Consider the following 22,767-nt stretch of genomic DNA (forward strand, 5'->3'; position numbering starts at 1 on the left):
TGGAGGTCACTCGTTTTGTCACCCCTTTCATCAAATTCCAAATAGAGAAATTGTTCAATTTCCTTTCTGGAGTCTAATTTGTATTGCGTCTCCAACCAGAAAGGACTGTGAGACAGCTCCAGGGATGAGTATCTTGGAAAACATCCAAGATTTAGGAATAATAATGTTTCAGAAAGACAAATAGGGCTGAAGACAAACAGGGGAATTATTTTCTTGAAGTAGACAACAAATTGCTCGCCATTTTGTGTTGGGGCAGGAAGCCACTTCCTACCAAAGCAGCCTGCAGCCAGCAGCAAGTGGTTTTGCCCTCATGAGCTACAGATGCCTCTGATCCAACTATGCGCAGAGCATTCACGAAACTCATTATTTTAGCTACAAATGGGCTCAAGTCCTCACTGATGAGCCCTGGACACTGCTGGCTTCCTGGGGCTGCGCTCTGGGTGAGGTGCCTCTTGTCGCTCTGTGCTTTAGAGGAAGGCTGCTGAGTGGGGAGGGGCTGGGCCTGGTTGGAGACAGGGGCTGTTGATGAATATGCACAGGGGCCCAAAAGTGTGTGGGTGAGGCCGTGTGCTGGAACCTGCTCTGTTGCCCCTGCTGCTGGGTTAATATCCAGGAAGGAAGTGGTGTGCTCCCGTGTGTGTGCCGCTGTGCTGGCTGTCACACAGGGCACAAAAATCTAAGACTCCACGAGGCCGCCCTACAGGACATGGCTCCTTACTCAGGTTTGGCTATAGCAATTGTGGTGCAAAATTGACCCGGGGACCCATGTTTAAAAAGCGGGAAAAATTGGTCATTTAAGATACTGAACTCTATAAATCTGTTATCCTTTCTTTTGTTGTCTTTCTCTTGTTTTATGGTAGTGTGTTTTTTTTAATTTTATTTTTATTGGTGTAAGTAGAGAAAAGTTGAAATTTTCAATTATTATCATGTATTTTACCATTTACCTTGATATTGTGTAAGGCCAGTTTTAACTCAAAGATAAACACATTGAACTCATATATAGAATCACTGAAATGATACAATTTTAACTTTTATCTCTTGTGTACATGTATGCATTTCATTCTTACTAGAACAATGGAAACACTGCAAAAAAAACCCCAAAACCTCAAATTTTTATTTCATTCCTTGATAGCATCATGTTCTGCCGACCCCCTCCGCCTCTGTCTCACTGCTGCGTAAGGAAGGGAGCTGCGTGTGGCCCTCTCTTTCCTTTTCCTTCCAGGACGTCATTTCCCGCATACGTAGTTGGCTCACACGAGGACACAGCATGAGTAAGAAGGAACATGATAGGGTTGCCTGGTTATTCCTGGTTCTCAGGAACCCGTTACCTTCTTTTCTGCCTTTGACGGAAGTCTGCTTATAGAGGAAAGCCCGGCCCCCGGGACTGTCAGCACTCTGATTACTGGACCAGAGACATAATTGCTTTCCCTGTGTTCACTTTGAGCTCCAGCGAACTGTCAGGCATCATAGGTTCACCCTGGTTCTGTGATCAAGGAGCACCCGAACTCCTTATGTGAATGGGACAGCGAGGAAATCAGCCCCCCCACACACGGACGTGTCTTTCTGCACATGGCCACACTGCACTGTCCCATGGGACTTCACATACAAAACACAAGTTCCAAGATAACATCATTTAAAACTTCAAGATGGTGATGCCCGACGCACAAGAGGAAAAATGGATAAACTGGACTTCATCCAAATGACAAGCTTGTGGTCATCAGAGTGCTATCAACAGAGTGAAAAGGCAACTGACTTGCAACCTGGATGAACCTTGAGGACATATGTTCTGTGAAATAAGCCAGTCATGAAGGACATAGGTTGTTCGACGCCGTTTTTATGAGCTACCTGGAATGGTTAAATTCAAAGGGACAAAAGTAGGATAGTGGATGTCAGCGGCTGGGTGGAGGGGGAATGGGGAGCTAGTGTTTAATGGGGACAGTTCAGTTTGGGAGGATGAAAGGGTTCTGAAGATGGTTATTGGGGATGGTCGCACACCAGTGTGAGTGCCCTGAATCCCAGTGAATTGCTCACTTAGAACGGCAAGTTTTCTGTTAGGGACATTTTACCATGAGACGGCAACACTGAGCCATGCACGAGCCCTTCTGAGTACGTGTGCACTTGCCCGGGTCTCATGTCTGCACTGGTCCTGCACTCACGTGTTTATAAATGCCCAAGGCAGTGCTCTTTCTTTCTTTCTTTTTTTTTTTTTTAAGATTTTTATTGGGGAATTGGGGGGATGGAAACAGTGCTGGGGAATTGGGGGAAGGGGAACAGACAAGTTGCTGTCGTTTTGTTCTTCAGTCTAGTGTGGAGGATGTCGCTTCACTGGCCCAAGTTGGCACCATCATTGCGCTCTTCTCTGACGAGGCAGATCAGTCGCCGGCTTCTGGACGGCCACTCACTGCGGCTGCTGGCCGCTCACGCTGGCTGCTGGCTACATACGGCAGCCCAGCTCCAGGTTGAGCTGTTGTTCAGCATCTTAGCTGTAGAGGGCAGTGTCACTGGCCCTCATATGTGGGATCCGAACCGGGGCCCTCTGGCATCCCAGGCCAGTTCTTAACCATCGCGCCACTCGGCCGGCCCAGTGCTCTTTCATTAGATGCTGAGCTGTGGAGGTCAGAGCCCATGTCCTATTTCACTCACTAGCTCTGTCTGTTGAATTGAAACTCTAAGCTAAATTGGAGCTCTTTCATGATACTTTAAAAAACAGTCAGCCTGGTCCACGTATCATTCCCATGCATTAATATTCATACATTTTGTAAGTGTACAGTTCATTTTGTTTTGACAAATGTGTGCAGTCGTGTAACCAGTACCAAATCATGATGTGGGGCCTTTCCACCAACCCAGAAAGTTCCCTTGTGCCCTTTGTACCCAAGCCACGCCCCCCCAGCCCAACTCCTTGGCAAACACTCATCTGGTGCCACTTAAATGTCCCCTGGTCCAGCATACCCTGTAGCTGAAATCTTGCAGTGTGTAGGTTTCTGGGGACTGTGGTTAAGTTTTTGTTACAAACTTTGGCATCTTGATTAAATGGGCGATGTTCTATTGAGACAGCAGAGGGGCAGGGCCTGGGCTCCGATTCAGGTGAACTTGGATTTTGACCCCGACTCTGCCGCTTATTAATTCTGACTTCGCGTGGTTTCTTCTTACTTCTCCAAGCGTCAGTTGCTTCGTATACAGAATGGAGTTACTAAGAGTAGCTTCATCTCGCGCATTTGTGGGGACTGAATAAAGTGATATAATGAGAAGACTTCGGGCTGTGGCGTGCTTGGCTCGCAGTCAGAGCTCAGTAACAGTAGTTTATCATATTGGTATTGATCTTATCATAACAATAAGATTAAAAATAATGTTTCCCCACCTTTAGAATGTGGTTATAGTGGTATCTTCCTTCTAGAGTCACCATGGAGATTACATACTGCCTGGGAAGCCCTTCACAGGGGCCCTGAGCTGCAGTGTGGCTGTTATTATTATTCTGTTATAAAGCCATTGTGGACCCTTTTCTGCCCTTGCTCACTAAGTAAAAGTCATCACTTCTAATTCTGAAAAGGTGTGAAAGTCAGCTATGAAAAGTGCTCCTTGCACATCCGCTTTCTGTCAGGCTGGGTGAATAAAAGGTTGCAAAAGCATCCAGCAGTGGAAGATAATAAGACCTTTTCCCCACAGGCCCAGGGGAGTCAAAGAACAGGAAATACCTTCGCCCTTTTTTCTTTTTTTTTGTCTCTGTTCCTTTGAAAGAAGAAAAAGCAACAGCAATTGACTGAAAAGTTGTAAGGTTGAGTGAGTGATTGAATTCTCAGGACTTTCTGAGGTTTTCCGAAGTCAGGGTAACTTTATTGTATTCGATTTTGGAGTATTTCAAGCAGCTCAGGGCTGTAATTGAGGGAAAGGAGAGAGTGACAGTAAACAATTACTGGGGAAGCTTCCACTTGGCACAAGAAGTGGATTCAGTTTCTGGAATCATCAGCTCACGTTTTCAAGTCGGAAGAATATGTTTCAGATGACAGGAAACAGAATAGACTGCGCTGAAAGGAGCCCTTAAGGAAGCAGGGGAAATCTATGTCCTTGATGTACAAAATAGTTTTGCTAAACCTGACTTTGTAACTGGGTAATTAACATGCCCACATTAGGGAGTTGTTTTACCCTCATGCCTGACGTTTGCGTAGAAATCTCCAGCTTTGTCACTGCTGTTCTCATTCATCTCTGCAAACAGGCAGGGGCTGGAGTCACCCTGGTGGGACAGCAGCCAGCTCTTCATGGACCACTTCTCTTTAGGAAGCCAGGGGAGGCTGTCTTCCAACGTGTGTCTCACAAGAGGACAGATGATAGAAATAATATATTCTCTTTCTACCCTGATTTGTCTCGTTTTCAAACAGAATCCCACCAGACACCACCCTTGAAAACCAAAGTGAAGGAGAAGGCAAAGAGAGATGGGAGACTGAACTGCAGCATCTCATTCAGACCCTAACGAGGGAACAATTCTGCTACTTGCAATCAGATAAGGGATATTATCTCAGTAATAAAAGGCAATTGAGAATCTAAATGAAAAACCTGATGCTTTTCATGCTGATTTATTTTAGATTAGAAAAAGTTAAACCAGATGTAAACATGACGAGATGAAGCATGAAGGGGAATCACAGAGATAAATCTCAGTTTTGAGTTATTGTAGGTGCAGTGTTGCATTAACCAGAAAATATACTGTTGATCCGTAAACTGGTCTGACATTAATTACTGTTGCAGAAGAGAGTTCAGAAGATTGAATACCAACATGCAACTCTGGCAGAGATCAATCATGCGTGTAGATTGGCCATGGAGAGTGTATTCCATCCCCCAGAGATAACCGGTGGGCAGTCCAACCTGGGACCACACACCACTGCTTGCTGTCTACCCTCTAGTGGGGCCGGCTGCATTCCCAGAAGGCACTGGGGTGCTGCAGAAACATGGCCCTCGTTTCGGTTCTGCTGTCGGCCCCCTCCAACAGTGACGGCCATTGTCCTAGAAAAGACCCAGCCAGAGTCCACCCTTGCTTGGTCTTTGACAACCTGGGATATGAGTAGATTCAGAGTCTCACCTCTGTATTCTCTATGAACCACACACATGTCCAGAAAGGGCGAAGTGGAGGGGGGATTCTCTGTAGGCCTGGAAATTCCTGTATTTCTCCCTCTTCTTTTCCTGTTTTATTTGCTCAATGCTTTACAAAGCCCGGGAGCCAACTCTAAGTACCTCCATCCCCCTACCACACACACACACACACACACACACACACACACACACACACACACGCTAATATGGGGGATGCCGAGAATACCTCATTCTGGGAGAGTCCTGGTTCTGGCAGTTAGCAGCTCTGAGACCTAGAGCAAATTTCTAATCTCTCCATATCCCAGTGTTCTTATCTATCAAATGCAGAGAGAACACCTGCCTTGTGGGGACTGGGTGAGAGGATATATGGAACCCCCTAACCCAGAGTCTGGTAGGTGCATTAAGCATCTGCACTACGCAGCCCCAACTCTCCAGCCAAAACTCTTGGGGCCAAATGCGATTCAACAACAATTTCTTAATTTCACTTCAGCAAGGTAATACTGCATAACATTCTCAGTGGGATCTGACTAGCACCCTGTAATTAAGCTCACTGATGTTTCTGCAATAAAATGTATGAATATTCACACTAAATGGAATAAATTAATATTATAAATAGCCGCAGGTTAGTTCGGGTAAGGTTTTGCTGGCAGATTAGTTTCCTATAAACTCAGAGAGGAAAACGCTCAGATTTCAAAACTTTATGGGTTTCAGGATTGCAGATAAGGGAGTATGGCTCTATAGTGAGTACTCAGGTATCTTGAAGGAAGAGTCAGTAAATAAACCATCAAAAACAATCACCTATATGCTCATTAGAGCCCAGCTATTATGGCAGGACTTGGGAGGATCAAGTGAGAGAATGTGAAAGTTGTTTTATAAAGTTGTTTTTAGTCTTATATAAACGGAACGGTCTAGTATTATTGTATCTACAATGTTCAGATCTTGCCAGCGCAGTTTCTGGCTCCTGATGGAATTCACAGATCACATTGTGTCAGTGTCGTCAGTGTCCTAGCTGGTGTCAGGTGTGACCACAGAATTTCTGCTGGCGGCTGTGCTGCTAAGGTTGGACTCGGTAGGGTGGCAGGTGGCGAGATGGCATGGAAGGGACTCCAGACCAAGGGCGGGAAACAGGTGTGGGTGCCAGACCTTGGGCAGTTATGTCTCCTGCCCTCTCTGGGACTTGGTTTCTTTAAAACAAAACTGAACAAACAAAAAGCTGCGTGTGTGCTGGCCACCTCTCAGAGACTTTGGAGAATCAGAATGGGGTAATGCGTGTAACAGAGCTTTGCAAACTGGAGCATGCGCCGTAGTTGTGAAGTGTCATGAGTCTTTTCATGTGCCTGTTCCTAACCATAGTTTTCTATTCCCAAGGAGCGATCTTAATTGCTGGCATTCCAGGCGGGGCTCCTTCACTCGCTTCTTAGGTGTGCGTGTGACTTTCAGCCAGAGGTTTAACCACTCAGCGCCTCAATTTTCACACCTGCAAATTGGGAATAATACTATAATAATTATACCTCTGTCACAGAGTTGCTGGCGGATCTAAGGTAATTGTCTGGCATGTGGTGAGCCCTCATGACATCAGCTTGTGTGACCCCAGGCTTGAACCAGGGCCAGGAGCACTGGGAACAGGGGTGGGAAACAGGGTCTTAAATCGTCCCCCCTATTGTGGGGAGAAATTACTGCTGCCGTTCATCAGAGAACACACTGATGGCTTCAGAGAGCTAAGGGAGACAAGACCTTGAAAGGGCTGGAGTCACTTAATGGTCACTCAGGAAGTTGCTTGGGGCTGATCAGCCTCTCCCTGTGAGTAATAAATACTAAGAAGCACAGCAACACCTTTTGCTTACTAGGAAAAGTATCGGGCTGTCAGAAAAGTCATGACGAATTTTGTCTATGTTTTTCAAAGGTCATTTATTTATATAAAGAGCAAAGAGCAATCAATGATATATTGCCTGTTTTGTTCGATAACCTTTTGCCATCTTTCAGTGAGCTTCATAATTCCTCGTTCTTAGAAGGACCTGTCTTTATTTGCAAAAAACTGAACAAGGTGCTGATTTACAGCCTTATCTGAATTGAACGTTATACCACACAAGGAGCTTTGAAGAGACCAAAACAAGTGGAAGTCTGACAGTGCAAGGTCAGTGAAGTATGGTGGGTGTGGCAACACACCCCATCCAAGCTCCAATAATTTTTGAAGGGAGATCAAACTTGTGTGTGGTTTTGCATTGTCGCGATGGAACACAACTCCTTTACAATTAACAAGCTCTGGATGTTTCTGGATGATGGATTTGTTCAAACTGCCCAGTTGCCGACAGTACACATTTGATTGATTGTTTGGTTCTTTGGTAGGAGCTCGAAAAACACGACGCCTTTAAAATCCCACCACACTGAGAGCATAGCCTTTCTCTGAAGAATGTCTGCTTTCGATGTAGGTTGAGGCGAATCATCACATCGGGACCAAGACCACATTGTTGTAAACAATCCACTTTTCATCACCAGTTATCAGTTGCTTCAAACAAGGATCGTTTTCCTCATGTTTAATGAGCATATTGCAGATGTTTATAAGCGCTGTCAAATGAACTTCTTTGAGTTCATGCGAAACCCAAATATTGAGCTTGCTTATGTATCCCAGCTTCTTCAGGTGGTCATAAACTCTTGAATGATGGATGTTCAATGTTTCTGCAATCTCTCATGTCATGTAACATGGGTTTGACTCGATCAATGCCTTTATTTTGTCGTCATCAACCTCGGTGGGCCTCCCCGATCGAGGAGCGTCGTTAAGATCAAAATCACCAGCACAGAACTTCGTGAACCTTCATTGGCACTGACGTTCTTGTAGAGCATTGTCACTGTAAACTTTTTGCAACTTTTCACAAGCTTGACGAGCGTTCTTCCCTTTATGGAAGTAAAACAGTAAAATATGGCAAAAATGCAGTTTGGTCTTCCATCTTCAACTTGTAAAATCTCCAAAACTCAACTAAATTGCTCAATTTTTTTTAGAATGAAGCTAGAACTGTCAGCTGTCAAATGATAGCAATAACATAGATGCGAATGACTCTAGTACTTCCAAAAATGAACTAGTGCCATCTGTCGCAAACATGCATCATGACTTTTCCAACAACCCAATATTTCTCCGTGTAGAAAGAGTGCTGTATGTATTTATTTTTGTATAACTTCTCCATTTTTTTCATAAAACTTTACTTAGTGGAAATCATAGCAGCCATCCAATCATGTTATCTGTTACATTAACAGGATATCATTAGCATGTTCTCATGTGATTCCACAGTCATTTCATTCATTCAGTATATATCTTCATCAATATACTGTGGATCTGGTAATGTTCTAAGAGCTGGGATTACAGCAATGAAGAAAAAACTTATTGTGTGTAATTTACATTCTAGTGGGAGAAAATAGAGAACTAATCAATAAATATATATCACACTCAACAAACTAAAGACAGAAGAAAACTACCTCGACAGCCATATAATAAGAGTCATATGAAAAACCCATACTCAATGGTGAACATCGTACTCAAGGCTGAAGGCTTGAGTGAAGGCTTTTGCCCTGTATTAGGAACAAGGTAAAGGATGTCTGCTTTCACCACTTCTATTCAGCACAGCACTGTAAGTTCTAGCCAGTGTAATTCGGCAAGAAAAAGAAATAAAAGGCATCCAAGTTGGAAAGGAATAAGTAAAGTTATCTTTGTTTGCAGATGATATAACCTTATATGTAAAAATCCCTCAAGATTCCACAAAAAACCTGTTAGAACTAATAAATGAATTCAGCAAAATAGCAGGATACAAAGTCAACACCAAAATTTGTGACATTGCTATGTATTAACAATGACAGTCTGAAAAGGAAATTATGGAAACAATTCCACTTAGAATATAATTATAAAGAATAAATGCTTAGGGATTAACGTAACCAAGGAGGTGAAAGACTTGTACAATGAAAACTATAAGACATTGCTGAAAGAAATTAAAGAAGACATCAATAAATGGAATTACATCAATGTTCATGGATTCGGGGAATAATAACAATATTATTCAGTCTTGTTAAGATGTTAATATTACCCCAAAATGATCTACAGATTCAATGCAATTCCTATAAAAACTCCAATGATATTTTTGTTTGCAGGAATAGAAAACGCATCCTAAAATTCAAATGTAATCTCAAGGGACCCCCAAATAGCTAAATTATATGGAAAAAGAAGAATAAAGCTGGAAGACTCACATTTCCTGATTTCAAAACTTACTGCAAAGCTATGGTAATCAAAGCAGTGTGGTGTTGGCATAAGGACAGACATAGATCAATGGAATACAATGGAGAGCTCAGAAATAATCTCTCATATATGGCCAAATAATTTTTGACAATGGTCCTAAGATCACTCAATTGTGAAAGGAGAGTCTTTTCAACAAACAATGCTGGGAAAACTGGATATCTACATGCAAGAGAATGAAGTTGGATCGTTATCTAAAACCATATAAAAAAATTAACTCAAAATGGACCAAAGACCTAAATGTAAGACCTAAAGCTGTAAAACTATTAGAAGAAAACACAGGGCAAAAGCTTCACAAATTGAATTTGCCTGTGATTTCTTGTATATGACACCAAAGGCACAGGCAACAAAAGAAAAAATAAACTGGACTTTATGAAAATTAAAAAATTGTGTGCATAGAAAGATAATATCAACATAGTAAAAAGGCAACCCACCAAATGAGAGAAAATATTTGTAAATCATATATCTGATAACGAATTAATATCCAGAATATAGACAAAACTCCTAAAACTCAAGAATAAATAAATAAATTAAAAAATGGGCAAAGGGCTTGAATACACATTTCTCCAAAGAAGATTAACAAAGGGTGAACAGGCACATGGAAAGATGCCCAACCTCACTAATCATCAGGGAAATGCAAATCAAAACCACAAGGAGATGCCATTTCACACCTATTAGAATGGCTGCTATCAATAAACAGAAAATAACAATTGTTGGTGTGAATGTGGAGAAATTGAAACACTTGTCTACTGTTGGTGAAAATGAAAAATGGTGCAGCCTCTGTGGAAAACAGTATGGAAATTCCTCAAAAAATAAAAGATCTAGCAACTCCACTTCTGGGTCTCTACCCCTAAGAATTGAAGGCAGGTCTTAAAGAGAGTTGAACACCCATGTTCATAGCAGCATTATTCACAGCAGCTAAAACATGGATGCAATCAAGTGTGTGTATCAATGGATGAGTGAATAAGCAAAATGTGGTTTATACACGCAATAGACTGTTATTCAGTCTTAAGAAGGAAGGAAATGCTGACATAGGGTCCAATGTGGATGGACCCTGAGGATGCTATGTTAAGTGATAAGCCAGCCACAAGGGACAAATACTGCATGACTACATTTATATGGGGCACCTATAGTAATCAAAATGACAGAGCAGAGTGCTCGTTGCCACAAGCTGGGGGATGGAGAATGAGGGGCAGTTATTGTTTAATGGGTATAGAGTCTCAGTTTTATAAAACGAAAACAATGATGGAGATAGATGGTGGTGATGTACAACTTTATGGGTGAATCTATTTAACACCACTGAACGGTTCACTTAAAAATGGTTACAGTAGTACATTTTACGTTCTGTATGTTTTACCACAATAAAAGATGAAAAGAACAAATGTATGTCACATGCTAGACTTAGTAAAAAGCATAGTTGTGAAGCATTGCCTCTCCCAGAGACGATGATGATTTCAGCTCCTGAGTAAAGGCTCTTGAGACCAGACTAACTGAACCTGGGTCGGGACAAAGCTTTAGCACGTAACTGAGCATAAGGCATCTGCTCTTGTTCATCCATCGCCACATCTTCCCGTCACTTAGCATAGCATTCAAGGCCGCCCATGCAGAGGTGGGATGGAGGGATGGTTGAGGAGGCGGAGGTGGGATGGAGAGATGGTTAGAGAGGCGGAGGTGGGATGGAGGGATGGTTGGGGAGGCGGAGGTGGGATGGAGAGATGCTTAGAGAGGCGGAGGTGGGATGGAGAGATGGTTAGAGAGGCGGAGGTGGGATGGAGAGATGGTTGGGGAGGCGGAGGTGGGATGGAGAGATGGTTGGGGAGATGGAGGTGGGATGGAGAGATGGTTGGGGAGGTGGAGGTGGGATGGAGAGATGGTTGGGGAGGTGGAGATGGGATGGAGAAATGGTTAGGGAGTGCGGCCAACAGGAGTTGTGGACAGAACACAGCCCCTGGAGGTGGCAGCTGGGTGGCCGCTGGAGAGCATGGTGGGAATGTGAGCGCCAGGGATCACAGTGGCTCCATCCAGACTGTGGGAAAGGGAGAGCTGAGTGGGGGGTGAGGGAGAGGGACAGAGAGAGAAGCCGTCTCCTTCAAGACCTGCTGAGAGTTAAGTGAAAGGGAGGAAGGTAACATGTGTGGGGAAGGGAGCTTTTGGTTTTATTTTTATGTTAGAGGTTTGGATGTGGTTAAAATGCTGAGGAGGGCAAAGTTGAAGACTGAGGGAAGAACGGAGGTCCATGACTGTCCAAGTTCTCCGAGGAGACACGAGTGTGGATTCCAAGAGCACGTGCACAATTTACCCCAGATGAGAAGCTTAGTTTTCATTAACAAATGAATGAATGAATTTATTAATTCTTCCATCCCTTTTGTGTTCAACAAATGTGTATTGAAAGCCTGGGATGTGTCCAGCCCTTGTCCATGGGCAAGCAAGGCAGAAATGATTTTCTTCTCAGGGGAGTTAGCATCTAGGGGAGAAGTAGACATTATTATTGCAGATTCACACAGGTCAGTGCACATCTACAAACCCAGGTGAGTGGAGTGCTCTGGAGGGAAAGGAATGTTTCTGTCGAAGCTTAGAAATCCAAACCCTGAACTGGTTTTCAGAGTGGTGTCTGGAGAGACACTCACCTGAGCAGGTCCTTCGAACTGAGATCTGGAGGTGGACTAGGGGAACAGCATGCTGTGCAGATGGAACAGCATGTGCAAAGGCCCAGTGGTGGGGCGAATCTGTGAATTCAAGAGGCGGAGAGGTGCTCACACAGAGTGTGTGGCCCAGAGAGACGCACCCAGTGATGCCCCCGAGATTAGCAGGTGCAGACCCAGGGCCTTCGCTGCTTGTCCTAAGGGCGATGAAAAGTGTCACTCTTTTGCATGAAGAGATCACATGAGCACCCAGCAGAAAGTAGAGCCAAAGCCAAGTCTTTGCAGGATGTCGCTTGAGATGGGATTGAGACCTGGGGCGGTTGATGACAGAGATCCCCAATCACCCTGTTGTCGGGATTTCTTGGGTCAGTAGTGCCCAGAGCCTGTGCAGGATGGCCCCAGGCTGTTGGAGACGTCAGTGGGGCCTAGTCAATTTGTCATCCACTCCCAACCACTCGGATCCCAGAGAGAGAGAAGTCGGAACCAGTGCACTTCAGTGTTTGTTACTTCCTGGTGGGGCTGGGGCTGGGCCCTCCCTAAGGGGTCATGGTGCTTCCAGAGCTTGCTGGGTAAGAAGTAACTCTGTGCTGTCAAGTCCCAGGTTAACTGACTCACTCGACTGGATAGAGTTAATTTAGAAATTACACAAAAAAATCATTCTTAAAAGAGCCATACAGAACAACAACCCAGGAGAGAGAAAGCTTAAAATCTCTGCTAGGTAAGACTCTTCCCTGCAACCCCCTCCCCTCACCCTACACACAACATGCACACGCACATGCACACACACACACACGTGCACACTCACACATGCACACTCACACACGCACACTCACACACATACACAGACACACACTTACACACACATACACACGTACATGCACACACAGACACAGACACACACACATGCACACTCACACACACACAGACACACACACACACACACACACATACGCACTCACACACACAGCTTTCAGATCCATCTGCTTGCTTATGTTTGGAGCAGCGGAGAGATAACTCATTTTTTCTATGAAGTTGGGATCTTAATTGTTTCCCACTTGCACGTTGACCATTGCTGTTCTTCTCTTTCCTTCCTGAAAAGTTTTCGCATGCTCTCCAGTACTTGCTATGACATGTCTGTACCAAGTCTGAGAAAGGGATGTGTATCAGTCTGATGCCTGTATACGGTCCAATAGCCAAATACTGGTACTTAGTAGCAGTGATAGTAACGATGTGGGCAACACACTGGCTGAAAGCTCAGGCGCCTCGGGTCTGACCACCCTGGTCTGAACCCTGGCTGTGTCACACCCCACAGGCACGGGCAACCTCAGCTTAGGCTGTTTCAGCTACTGCAGCAGGGCTGAAAGCGTGTCTTTCTGACAGTTGTGAGAATATCATGAGATGATGTTTGGAACACGCTATACAATAACCGCCCATATGAAATCTCATTAATTGTCATCAGTTCTTGTGATTGTTATAATTAATAATCGTGTTACTGATAGACAATGGCTGAGTTAGGCCCAGGGTACAGAGCCCAGAGGGTGGCAGGACCAGCTGTCTAACTTTTATTCTCTCAGCCTCAGCCCAGCCGCAGTCCGAAGCCTTTCCTCATTCTTTCTCCTCTGCCGTGGGGTCTGGGGGGCCAGACTCCTGCTTGGGATAGAAGAATGGTTTGCGTGCACTTCCCCTCTGTAACCCCCAACCTGGTTGCCTGGATGCTGGGGGCTGAGAGGAGGCCAAAAATGGGACCTGAACACCAAAAAGCTTAACTCAGCCCCAGAACTAAGGAGTTAACTGGGGTTCAGCATTAGAGGCTGGCTGGAGCTCCATGAATGTGTTACCTCTTCAAATCACCCTAAGATTGCAATGCAAGGGGGCAGAAGAGTTATTCTTCAGCTTTGGGGTGAGGCCATGGGGTGTCAGGGGGACGACGGACATGGGGACAGACCCAGTGTGGCATGAGCTGCTCTGGCGTCTAAGTTTATCAATCAGAGCCAAAACTCCCACCCACAGCGAAATGCTTTCAGAATAGACTAACAAAACATACCTTCACCTTTCGGCAGAGAAAGTCAGCATCATAACCAAACTTGCAGATAGCAGAAGACTTTTGTGTATTAATCTTATTTTCACTGGGTCTTGAAGGCTAGTTCCGAAATTTGATTGCTCGTGTTTAATCAATTTATCAATAGTTATCAAATGCCCAATTTTTGCTCAGCATTCATTCAGCATTGTGATGGGATAGAGAAGAAATATTAGCTGTGGTTCTTTGATCTCCTAGCAGCATCCATGCTCGCTGACTACCCCCTCCGGACGTTCCTTGTGTGTTTGAAATCATCAGAAACCTACCCTTTATTTACTGGTTTGCCTGGGAGAGCATGGAGGACGTATTCATTACCATCTGCAGCTCTAGGGAGAGTGGAGGGATGCTAGGAATGTTGCTTGATTTTTTAAAATATAATAATATACATTATTGAAGATTATACACCTGGCAAATAAAAATATGAGATTGGGAAGGTTTCTGTTTATCTTCCAGATCCATAGTCGGCTCTTCTCATCCCCGAAAGATCACGCTGCCTGGGAAAGAAATGAAAGTCTTTCGCACGCAGGTAAAGAATTGGGCTCTGACCGGATTTTCCCCGTTCGAGCTTTTATTTACTCTCCCTCTCCTTTACTTTTATTAATAATGAAATGGGCTTTGGAGCCTAGTTTGCCCCCCAAACATGAGATGATAGCTCAGTGGCTCTGACAAGTTTTGAAGCTGATTTGAATTTCTAAACACACAGGCGGTTAGGCTGGCACTGTCTGAAAAGCTAATAACGCAAAGGAAGTATCATTTGCCTCAGGTAGCCAGTGCCTTGGGACCCAAGATAAGGGTGGCGACTGCTGGGTGTTCCCGGTTAGGGCAGTGGGGGGCAGGTCTGCCAGGAATGAGGAATCGGACAGGGCCATGCAGTTTACAGCTCTGGGACTGGTGTCTGTGCATCCATAAATCATGATTACGAAGCTTCCGTTCATAGCCACTAAACTGTAAAAACCCCGAGGAGAGATGTTTACAGTTCATAACCTTTATGAAGTTTGTAAACTTGGTGTGAAAACCAGCTCTTTTTCTTTCTTTCATGAGAGAAATGATATGGATTTAGGTAAAAATTTCTGATGGCACTGTAATAAGACTCCTGGGTTGATGGAATATATCAATGTCGAGACTCAAGCAAACTAAATTTTTGAAAGAACGTTTCCATGTAGCAAATTTTATTTTTTAAGCTTCATTTGAATTTGAATTTGTAAATGTGGCAGATGAATTGGCCTATATAAGCACATATATAGGTATGTGTGTGCGATTGCATGCACACATTCATAGCTTCTCTTTTCACTGCCCTTTACCACCTGCTTCTAGCAAAGATATCAGGGACCGAGTTCCTCTCCATAACTGACACAGTCAACTAAAGACAAAAATATTGTTTGAAAGAAACTTTCTTAGTTAACCCTTTCTGGGAGCCTCAAAGCGTGGTTTATAGCTTATGCTTTACCACTTTCGCTGCTGCGTTCGTCTGTAGCCAAATGATGTTTCCAGGCCGCTGACTGCAGTGTTTGACTTGAACCCACGAGCTCAGTGTTCCAGAGAGGAAGCTTAGGAAAGCAGATGAACATTTCTCTCTATTTTTGTGTTTTTCAAGAATGAATAACAATAGGAAATGTTTATACTTTAATCATTTATTTTAACAAAATGTAGCCCCTTAACTGTATTTACTTAAAATATAAATACTGTATTTTCTGTGGATTTCTGACACATTTTGGAGAACTTGAACTCAATTAACAGAGTGAAAGTTAATAGTGGCTGATATTTTGTTTGGATCCTTTAAAAACTTAGCCCGGAAATTGCCTGTGGTAAGAATGTGAATCCACTGGCAGACACTTCTGGTGGCGTGCATGGAAGGCTCAGGAAGTATGCCTGGCCGCCTGCACCCCAGGAAGTTTGGGGACATTGAGAAGAATGGCATGTTTTTCTCAGAGCACTCAGAGGTGGCTCTGAGAACAGTTTGTCATGGGTGACCTAGATGTGGATGCGTTGGTTCTCCGTAGAACTAGCTCTGCTCAAAATGGCCTTCATTGGGTACTTCCGCAGTGCACCCCTGCTCACAACACACTGAGCAGTTTGATGACTTAGAATCCAAGCCCATGCTGGCCCGAGGCCAGGGGTTAACAGTCAGGGCTTCAGGGACTGCGCCTAAGCAGCCTGTGTGAGGGGAGGCACATATCTGCTAGCCCCTCCCTCCCTCCCTGCCTTCCTCTCTTCTCTCTCCCTGTCTGTCTGACTCTCTCTTTCTTTTTTGTTTCTTTTTTTTCTAAATCTATATTTCCCAAGTTCTGATTATGGAATAATACTGTAGAGGCAGCCCTAGACCTTGGATATTCTCACAGAAGGCAAGCAGTTGTTGGAGAAAAAAAATCCTTCCTGACTCTTATTAAAGTGGGGAAGGTGGATTTTATCCAGGGAAATAACTACAGTGGGGTCTGACAGTAGGGCAGAGAGTGGGCTCAGCTCTGGATACAAGGAAAAGTGGAAATTTATAGCCAAGGTGGGGGTCAGCGGATAGAAAATTTGTAAGAGGAAACCTCAGGGGGAAGAGGGATTTGGGTTCAGGTGACTGACAGGTGGGACATGAGGAAATGGATCAGATATCAAAGGTGAAGGGTTTTCTTGAGACTGACCCAGCAGGATTCTTGCTAAAATTGGACCCAACGGGCCAAGTACAGAGCCTGAGGGTGAGGCCCCATCCAAATGAGTTCTCAGAGAAGCTGCACTGTTGTGGTCCAGGAGGGCCTGCGTCCGTCACGCTGTGAATGGGTGTCCCCTCCCTACAGGGCCCCTCAGACTACTCTGCCTGCAAGGTCGTTTCCATCTGTTAGAGAAACTGCACTGGACACAGGTTAAAAAGAGCAAGAGGGATTTTATTTGAGCTACCGAAGTAGGGGAGGGGGACTTCAGTACAGAAGTCAACTCAGCTCAGAGACGCGCAGCTAGGGATTCATGCCAGTGGGTATGGTGAGGGGATCAGTGGATAGAAAATTGCTAATGAGAACCTGATTAGATGTCAGAGGTGGGGGAAGAGGAACTTAATTACATGTCAGGGGTTGGGGAAATTCTCACACTGGCTTAGCAGGATTCCCTCTAAGGCTGAACCCATTAGGGTTCTTTGCTCAAATGGGCCTGACAGAGCAACAGCATCAGGCTGAGGACGAGGCCTATTGGGCAGGAGGACTCCGAGGAGCCTGAACTTGGCCGAGGAGGGTGTCCTGTCACATCTTTTCTAGGAAAACTGGCCCGAGCAGCCACCTCTGCCCTCTAGGCTCCCAATGGTTGAGCTTGTGTCCTCAGGAGAGAACAAGGAATTTGGTTCAGGAATTGGACTCCCTGTTCCCACACCCAGAGGAAGGGCCTGGCACAGGGATGAAATCCTTCTCAGCCCCCTCAGGGGCTTTGGGAAACCCAGAGAGCAGAGCTTGAGGTCAAAACGGGGTTGCAAGGACCAGAAACATACTATCATAGACAAAAGCGAAGCCACTGTAAGGAAACCAGTGAACATCGTGGAAGAACACGCCACCAGGCTGCAGAGAGCACAGGAGACGGGGGCCCCGTGGCCCCCGCAGCGGGCGTGGGCCTTCGCCTGCCGCTGCCACGCAGGATTCACTCCCCAGCTCACACTGCTCATGCCTCTCACGTAACCTTCTCAGGCTCCATTCTCATCCAGTCATCTCAGGTCAGGAGGCAAGGTCAGGTACCAGAATCATGACTCAGAGGGTGCAACCTTGTGGGTGCCTGGCTAACAGGGCAATTGTCCCAGAAGGCCAGGCAGATGTCCCCAAGGCATAAGTCCACCCATGGAATCTCCACTTTGGGAGGGGCCACAGCTGTCACTTTGTCCTGTTTCTTCCTGGTGTGTGATGTCCGAACGCTCCCCTCCTTGTTGCCATGCAGGAGTGGGGCAGCCTCTTCAGGGACGGCTGACCATGTAGCAAGTCCCAAGGACAGGGGACACAACTCTTTGAAGGTGGCTCCTGACATGCTCACACAACAGGCATTGTTAGAAAGCTTAGATCATGTTGAGCAAAAGTACAGTAATCTTATTTATTTATCTCTAGTTTGTATTGAGGAGGGAAAGAGGACCCGTGAAATATATATATATATATATATATATATATATATATATATATATTTTTTTTTTTTTTTTTGCTGAGCCATTCTGCCACCTTTTGGCAGCTCAGCAGCAGCTCAGCTTGGGCAGGACTCGAACCTCTATTGCTCAGAACTCGCACTCTTGAGCAAGCTCTTAACCAAGCATGAAATATTTTCAAGTCGCTCGAATATGTGATCCGATCCACATCCTTTGTGGTATTCCAGGCAGGGGAGATGGTGGGTTTCAACTAGGGCAGGGGCAGGGGGTGCTAGAACCCTCGGAGCACTGGGACATGACTACATTATGGGCGGTTGGGATAGGGAGACGTTAAAGATGTTTTTGGGATAAAGGTGATGGGATTACAAATTACAAACTGGCAATTACAAAATAGTCCTGGGGATGTAAAGTGCAGCACAAGAAAGATAGCCTATAATGTTATAACTGTCTGGTGCTCGGTGGGGACGAGGCTAGTCAACGGGGTTGCTTTGTAAGGTATATACATATCTAACCACTATGCTGTACACCTGACACTAATATTGACCATCAACTGTAATTGAAAAAAATAATAATAAAAAGAAAGACGTTTCTGGGAGGCTGGTGCTAACATTCACAAGGTAGGGAATTCAGGACCCAGGATGCTTCTGGGGTCCAGGGGCGGTGCTGCTGAGAGAATCCTGAACGTGTGGGGCTTGGACTTGGCATGCGAGAGGCCATCTGCCTAGATGCCTAGGAAGCAGCTGGCCACTTGGTGCTGAGAGCTGGAGACGGTCAGGGTTGTAGACCTTGCTGCAATCACTGACAGGTGGGTTGTATGAGCAACCACGAGACCAGCTGAGATTAGTGCAGAAGAGGATGCGTGAGCCGAGAAGAGAGTGGGGCTACAGGACCCGAGGAACCCTCCAGCATGGTAGGAAACAGGGCGCCACCCTGGGAACCACAGACCTGGTGTCAGTGTTTGTTTTACGAGTTGAGGTGTTTAGCGCCTGTGTTGACTTTGTTGCTAATGTGGAGAAGTTTTCCCATTTACTCAGGCCTCGTTTCGCTCTTAGACAATCGTCGTTAGGGTTCCCTGATTTCTGCGGAGCTGCTCTACAATTCAGTGGTGTGGGTGCAGCTTCTGTTGTGGCAGCTACATCAGTGGGGTGTTTGGTCCAAACAGGGCTCAGAGTGCTCACGCAGGAAATCTGAAGTGAGCACCGCCTCTGAATTTCTACTTTGCTCTCTTCATTTGCACAATGCAACTATTCACTGCCTCATTCCAGGACTTAGAAGGGCGGGGAAGCGATTTCTTATGGCAAAATTGTCCTTTTGGCAAGGCCTTTGAAATCTGTTGGCCTGTGTAAAATTTCGGTTTACTGTGATTAATAGAATCTGATCACTAAGGGAGAAAAAAATGTAGAAAGGGTGACTGTTTCTGCCCAAACTCACATCTGTTTTCACCATCAGCAAACGGTCGGAAGTCCCTTTCACATTTCCATCCTGCGTGTTATAAAGGATTCCATTTACTCGTTTTCCACCGCTGAGCTACCTGTCTGCAGGTGAGACTGCTTGACCGAAGGATTTAGCAACGCGGAGGAGAATCAGGTGTCTGCTTAAGCCATTTCTGGGGAAATCAGGTATGGGGAATGTATGTGCAGGGAAGTGGTGAAGGTCACTTGGAATTTTTAATTGCTGATTCACTTGGCTTAGGAAGGAAGGTAGGGCAGCATGAAATTTCCCCCCTCCTAATCCATTAAGCCCGACCTTTACAACTGGCAGTTCTTAAAGAGTAGGTCTTTGATTGATGAGCGGGATGAGGTAATTATATTTCACTTACAACTTAAGAATAATTGTTCCTTTATTCCGGCTTTTACAAGAGCAGTGATTTGCTACCTGTAGCACCATAGTTTAAGTTTCATTAATTTCGAGTCGAACCGTTAGTGCCTCAATAAAATACACGTCCTGACGGTGCTTCCAGGGCCAGTATCCCCATATCCCTGCAGCCCATCCAGACACTGATGGGCGTTGTATTTTTTTTTCCTCTTCTGGAAGAAGTCACTTGTAATTGTAGCTTCTCTGTGAACAAGGTAGAGAAGGGACACTACAATTTGCCTGTTTGTTTTCCCTGAAAAGCCCGGCTTTTATGAGGGCTCGCGTTGCTGAAGTTGAGACACGTGGATCCTTTTACACACAGCGTCCATTTGGACCACATGGCCCGCCTCCTTCCTCCTCCTCAAAGACCCCCCCACCCCACCCATGTGGAAAATGTATCTATGGAACAGTGTATAAGGGAGTCTTGACTCAATGCAACTTCTCTGGTCACATCAGAGGTCAGAGGGCAAAGTCTAAACTCCTCGGCGCCTGGTGCCGCTCCCTGGCTCCGCTTGCGGTGGAGTGTCTTTCTGCTGTGACAATCCTTCCCGTGGTCACACGCCTTTCCCGATTCAACCCCCGGTGCTTCAGATAGTCCGTTCCACACTCGTGGCCCTTCACGCATCGCCGTGCTTCTCTATAGACGTGTCCATGGGCTCTGAGGGCAGCACCCTTGTCTCACTCATCTCTGTGGTCCCAAGGTCAGAGACTGGCCCATAGAAATTGTGCACTAGATTGACCAGCATTATCAGTACGAAGGAGCCATGATGTGCCGATTCTGCATCTGGGGTTCTCAGGTGACCCTCCCAGGAAAGCCCCAGAGCAGGCTGGGAACTGGGTCATGGGATGGCATTTGAGAGCCTGTCAGGGAACCATCTGCCTTCCGGGTTTTCCAGGACTCTTTCAAGCGCCTCCTGCCCTGTACTCAGCTGCCTGTGTTGAGAGACGGTGGTTCCTACGGAGTCCGCCTAGTGCTCACTCCGCCCAGCGTCCAGCCTGCTGTGCCAACGGGGAGGGAGGAAGTGGCATGATGGCTCTAACCACCAGAGAAGGAAGACACTCATTCCTGCCTTCTGGGCAAGACGGGAAGACACATGTTTGGGTCTGTTGTGCCTACATGTATAGGGCAAAGCTGGAAAGAAAACAGACCGAGTTGCGTTTGTCACGGGGCATGTGATGGTCCCTGTTTACTCTCTAATGAATGACTATTATGCCCACGTCCCTCCTGAATTCTGCTTAGAGCCGGTCTTGGTCCTGAGCGTCCGTTTCGCTGGAATCACCAGAAACTGTACAATGAGTAACTTTCTCCCCACACAAGTTTCTGCCTCAAGCTTCGTCTTTGCCCATCACCTGGTACATAATCTAATTATTAAAATAATTCGGAAAATAATGAACAAAGAGCTCAGCTGAAGTGTTTCCCAGTCTGTGTAGCTTTGTGCCCCCAGGAAACGCACCCAGACAGATTTAACTGCTTCCTCTCAGGGCCATGAAAGCTCAGTCCCTGCCTCCTGTGCACTGAGGGACAAAGGGACCTCATCCCGCTCTGAGGGAATCAGAGGCTGGCGTGAGCACGAGGGCCACTGGGTCTCATTGTTAGAAAGGTGGGGTGCCTCCCGGCTCTTGTCGGAGGATGTGATTGGCTTGTTTGAGTACGTCCATGGGCTGGCAGGGAACGGAAGCCGCTACCCAGGGATTAGCAGGAGCCACTCGTGGTCCCCACGATAGCAAGGTCGTTGGGCAAGGGGGCTGTAATCCGGGAGCAGAGCTCAAAGGGGTATTTGTGTTTGGCCAGAGGAAGCCCTCCAGATGTCAAGGCAGCACACAGTTTGGGATTCTTGTCTTGGACCTTACACCACAAGGGCCTGGCATGGAGAAAGCGGCCGAATGAGATGGGTTGGGAGCTGGGGGTCAACGCCCCTGTGGGGGCAGGGAGGACAGAGGGGGACCTTGGCCTGAGCTCAGAGAGTGTGATGAGAGCCAGGTGTGGCCACCACCCAGGCATGAGGTCAGTGTCAGGGACATGCAACTAGAGAACACAGTGTCCTCAAGTGGAAGCGATGCGTCATGGTGCCAGGGAAGGCAGGGTGGGGGCCCCATGGAGAGAGAGGTGTGACTGGGGACGTCTGACACAGAATGGGTCCTGCCCAGAGTGCCTGAGGTCCCAGCATCAGGTACAGAAATCACGTACAAGTCAGGAACTCACTCCCCAGCACAAGGTAGAAATCTGATTTCTAGACAAGGTGGACATGAGGAGCAGTGAAGCCCTGACATCTCTCTAAGCCCAGAACTGCGGTCCATCTCAGGTATGACACTGCCATCCATTTGGTTGGCCACGTTGGAAGCCAAGGCGTCTTTTAGCTTCTCCAACACTTCCATGTCTAATCCTGGACAACATCCCCCTGATTTACCTCCTGACCATTTCTGGGACCCACCCTGTTCTCTCCATCCCTGTTGCCTTGTTGGCCTGAACTACTGCAATAGTCTGTGCTTCCTCTGTCTAGTCTCTACCTCCAGCCAGAAGGAGCTGTTTCGGCCATGCCGCTCCTTACTTAAACCCCTTCCATGCCTTTCAGCTGCTCTTAGAGCTAAGACCCTTCTTACGGTGGCCTGAAAGGCCTGAGGCCTTCTGAGCTCTGCCTACCTCCCTCTCCCTCTCTGCTCCACCCTTGCTGTCCAGGTGCCTCCTGCTCTGGGAACCCCATATGAGCTGATCCCGTTGCACCAGCCCATTCCCTTCCCCCTAAAT

At 46.1% G+C, this 22,767-nt stretch overlaps 1 protein-coding gene across 1 annotated transcript in view; it reads left to right on the forward strand.

Moving 5' to 3' along the window:
• Positions 1 to 22,767, forward strand: part of CUNH10orf90 (chromosome unknown C10orf90 homolog) — a 199,934-nt gene that overhangs the window by 11,282 nt on the left and 165,885 nt on the right. The window contains exon 2 of the mRNA XM_019654187.1: positions 14,528 to 14,600. Within this exon, the coding sequence (XP_019509732.1) occupies positions 14,528 to 14,600 (73 nt within the window). The remainder of the gene's footprint in view (positions 1 to 14,527; positions 14,601 to 22,767) is intronic.

The sequence above is a fragment of the Hipposideros armiger genome, unplaced genomic scaffold (genome assembly GCF_001890085.2).
Source record: "Hipposideros armiger isolate ML-2016 unplaced genomic scaffold, ASM189008v1 scaffold_216, whole genome shotgun sequence".
In the NCBI taxonomy this organism is placed as follows: domain Eukaryota; kingdom Metazoa; phylum Chordata; class Mammalia; order Chiroptera; family Hipposideridae; genus Hipposideros; species Hipposideros armiger.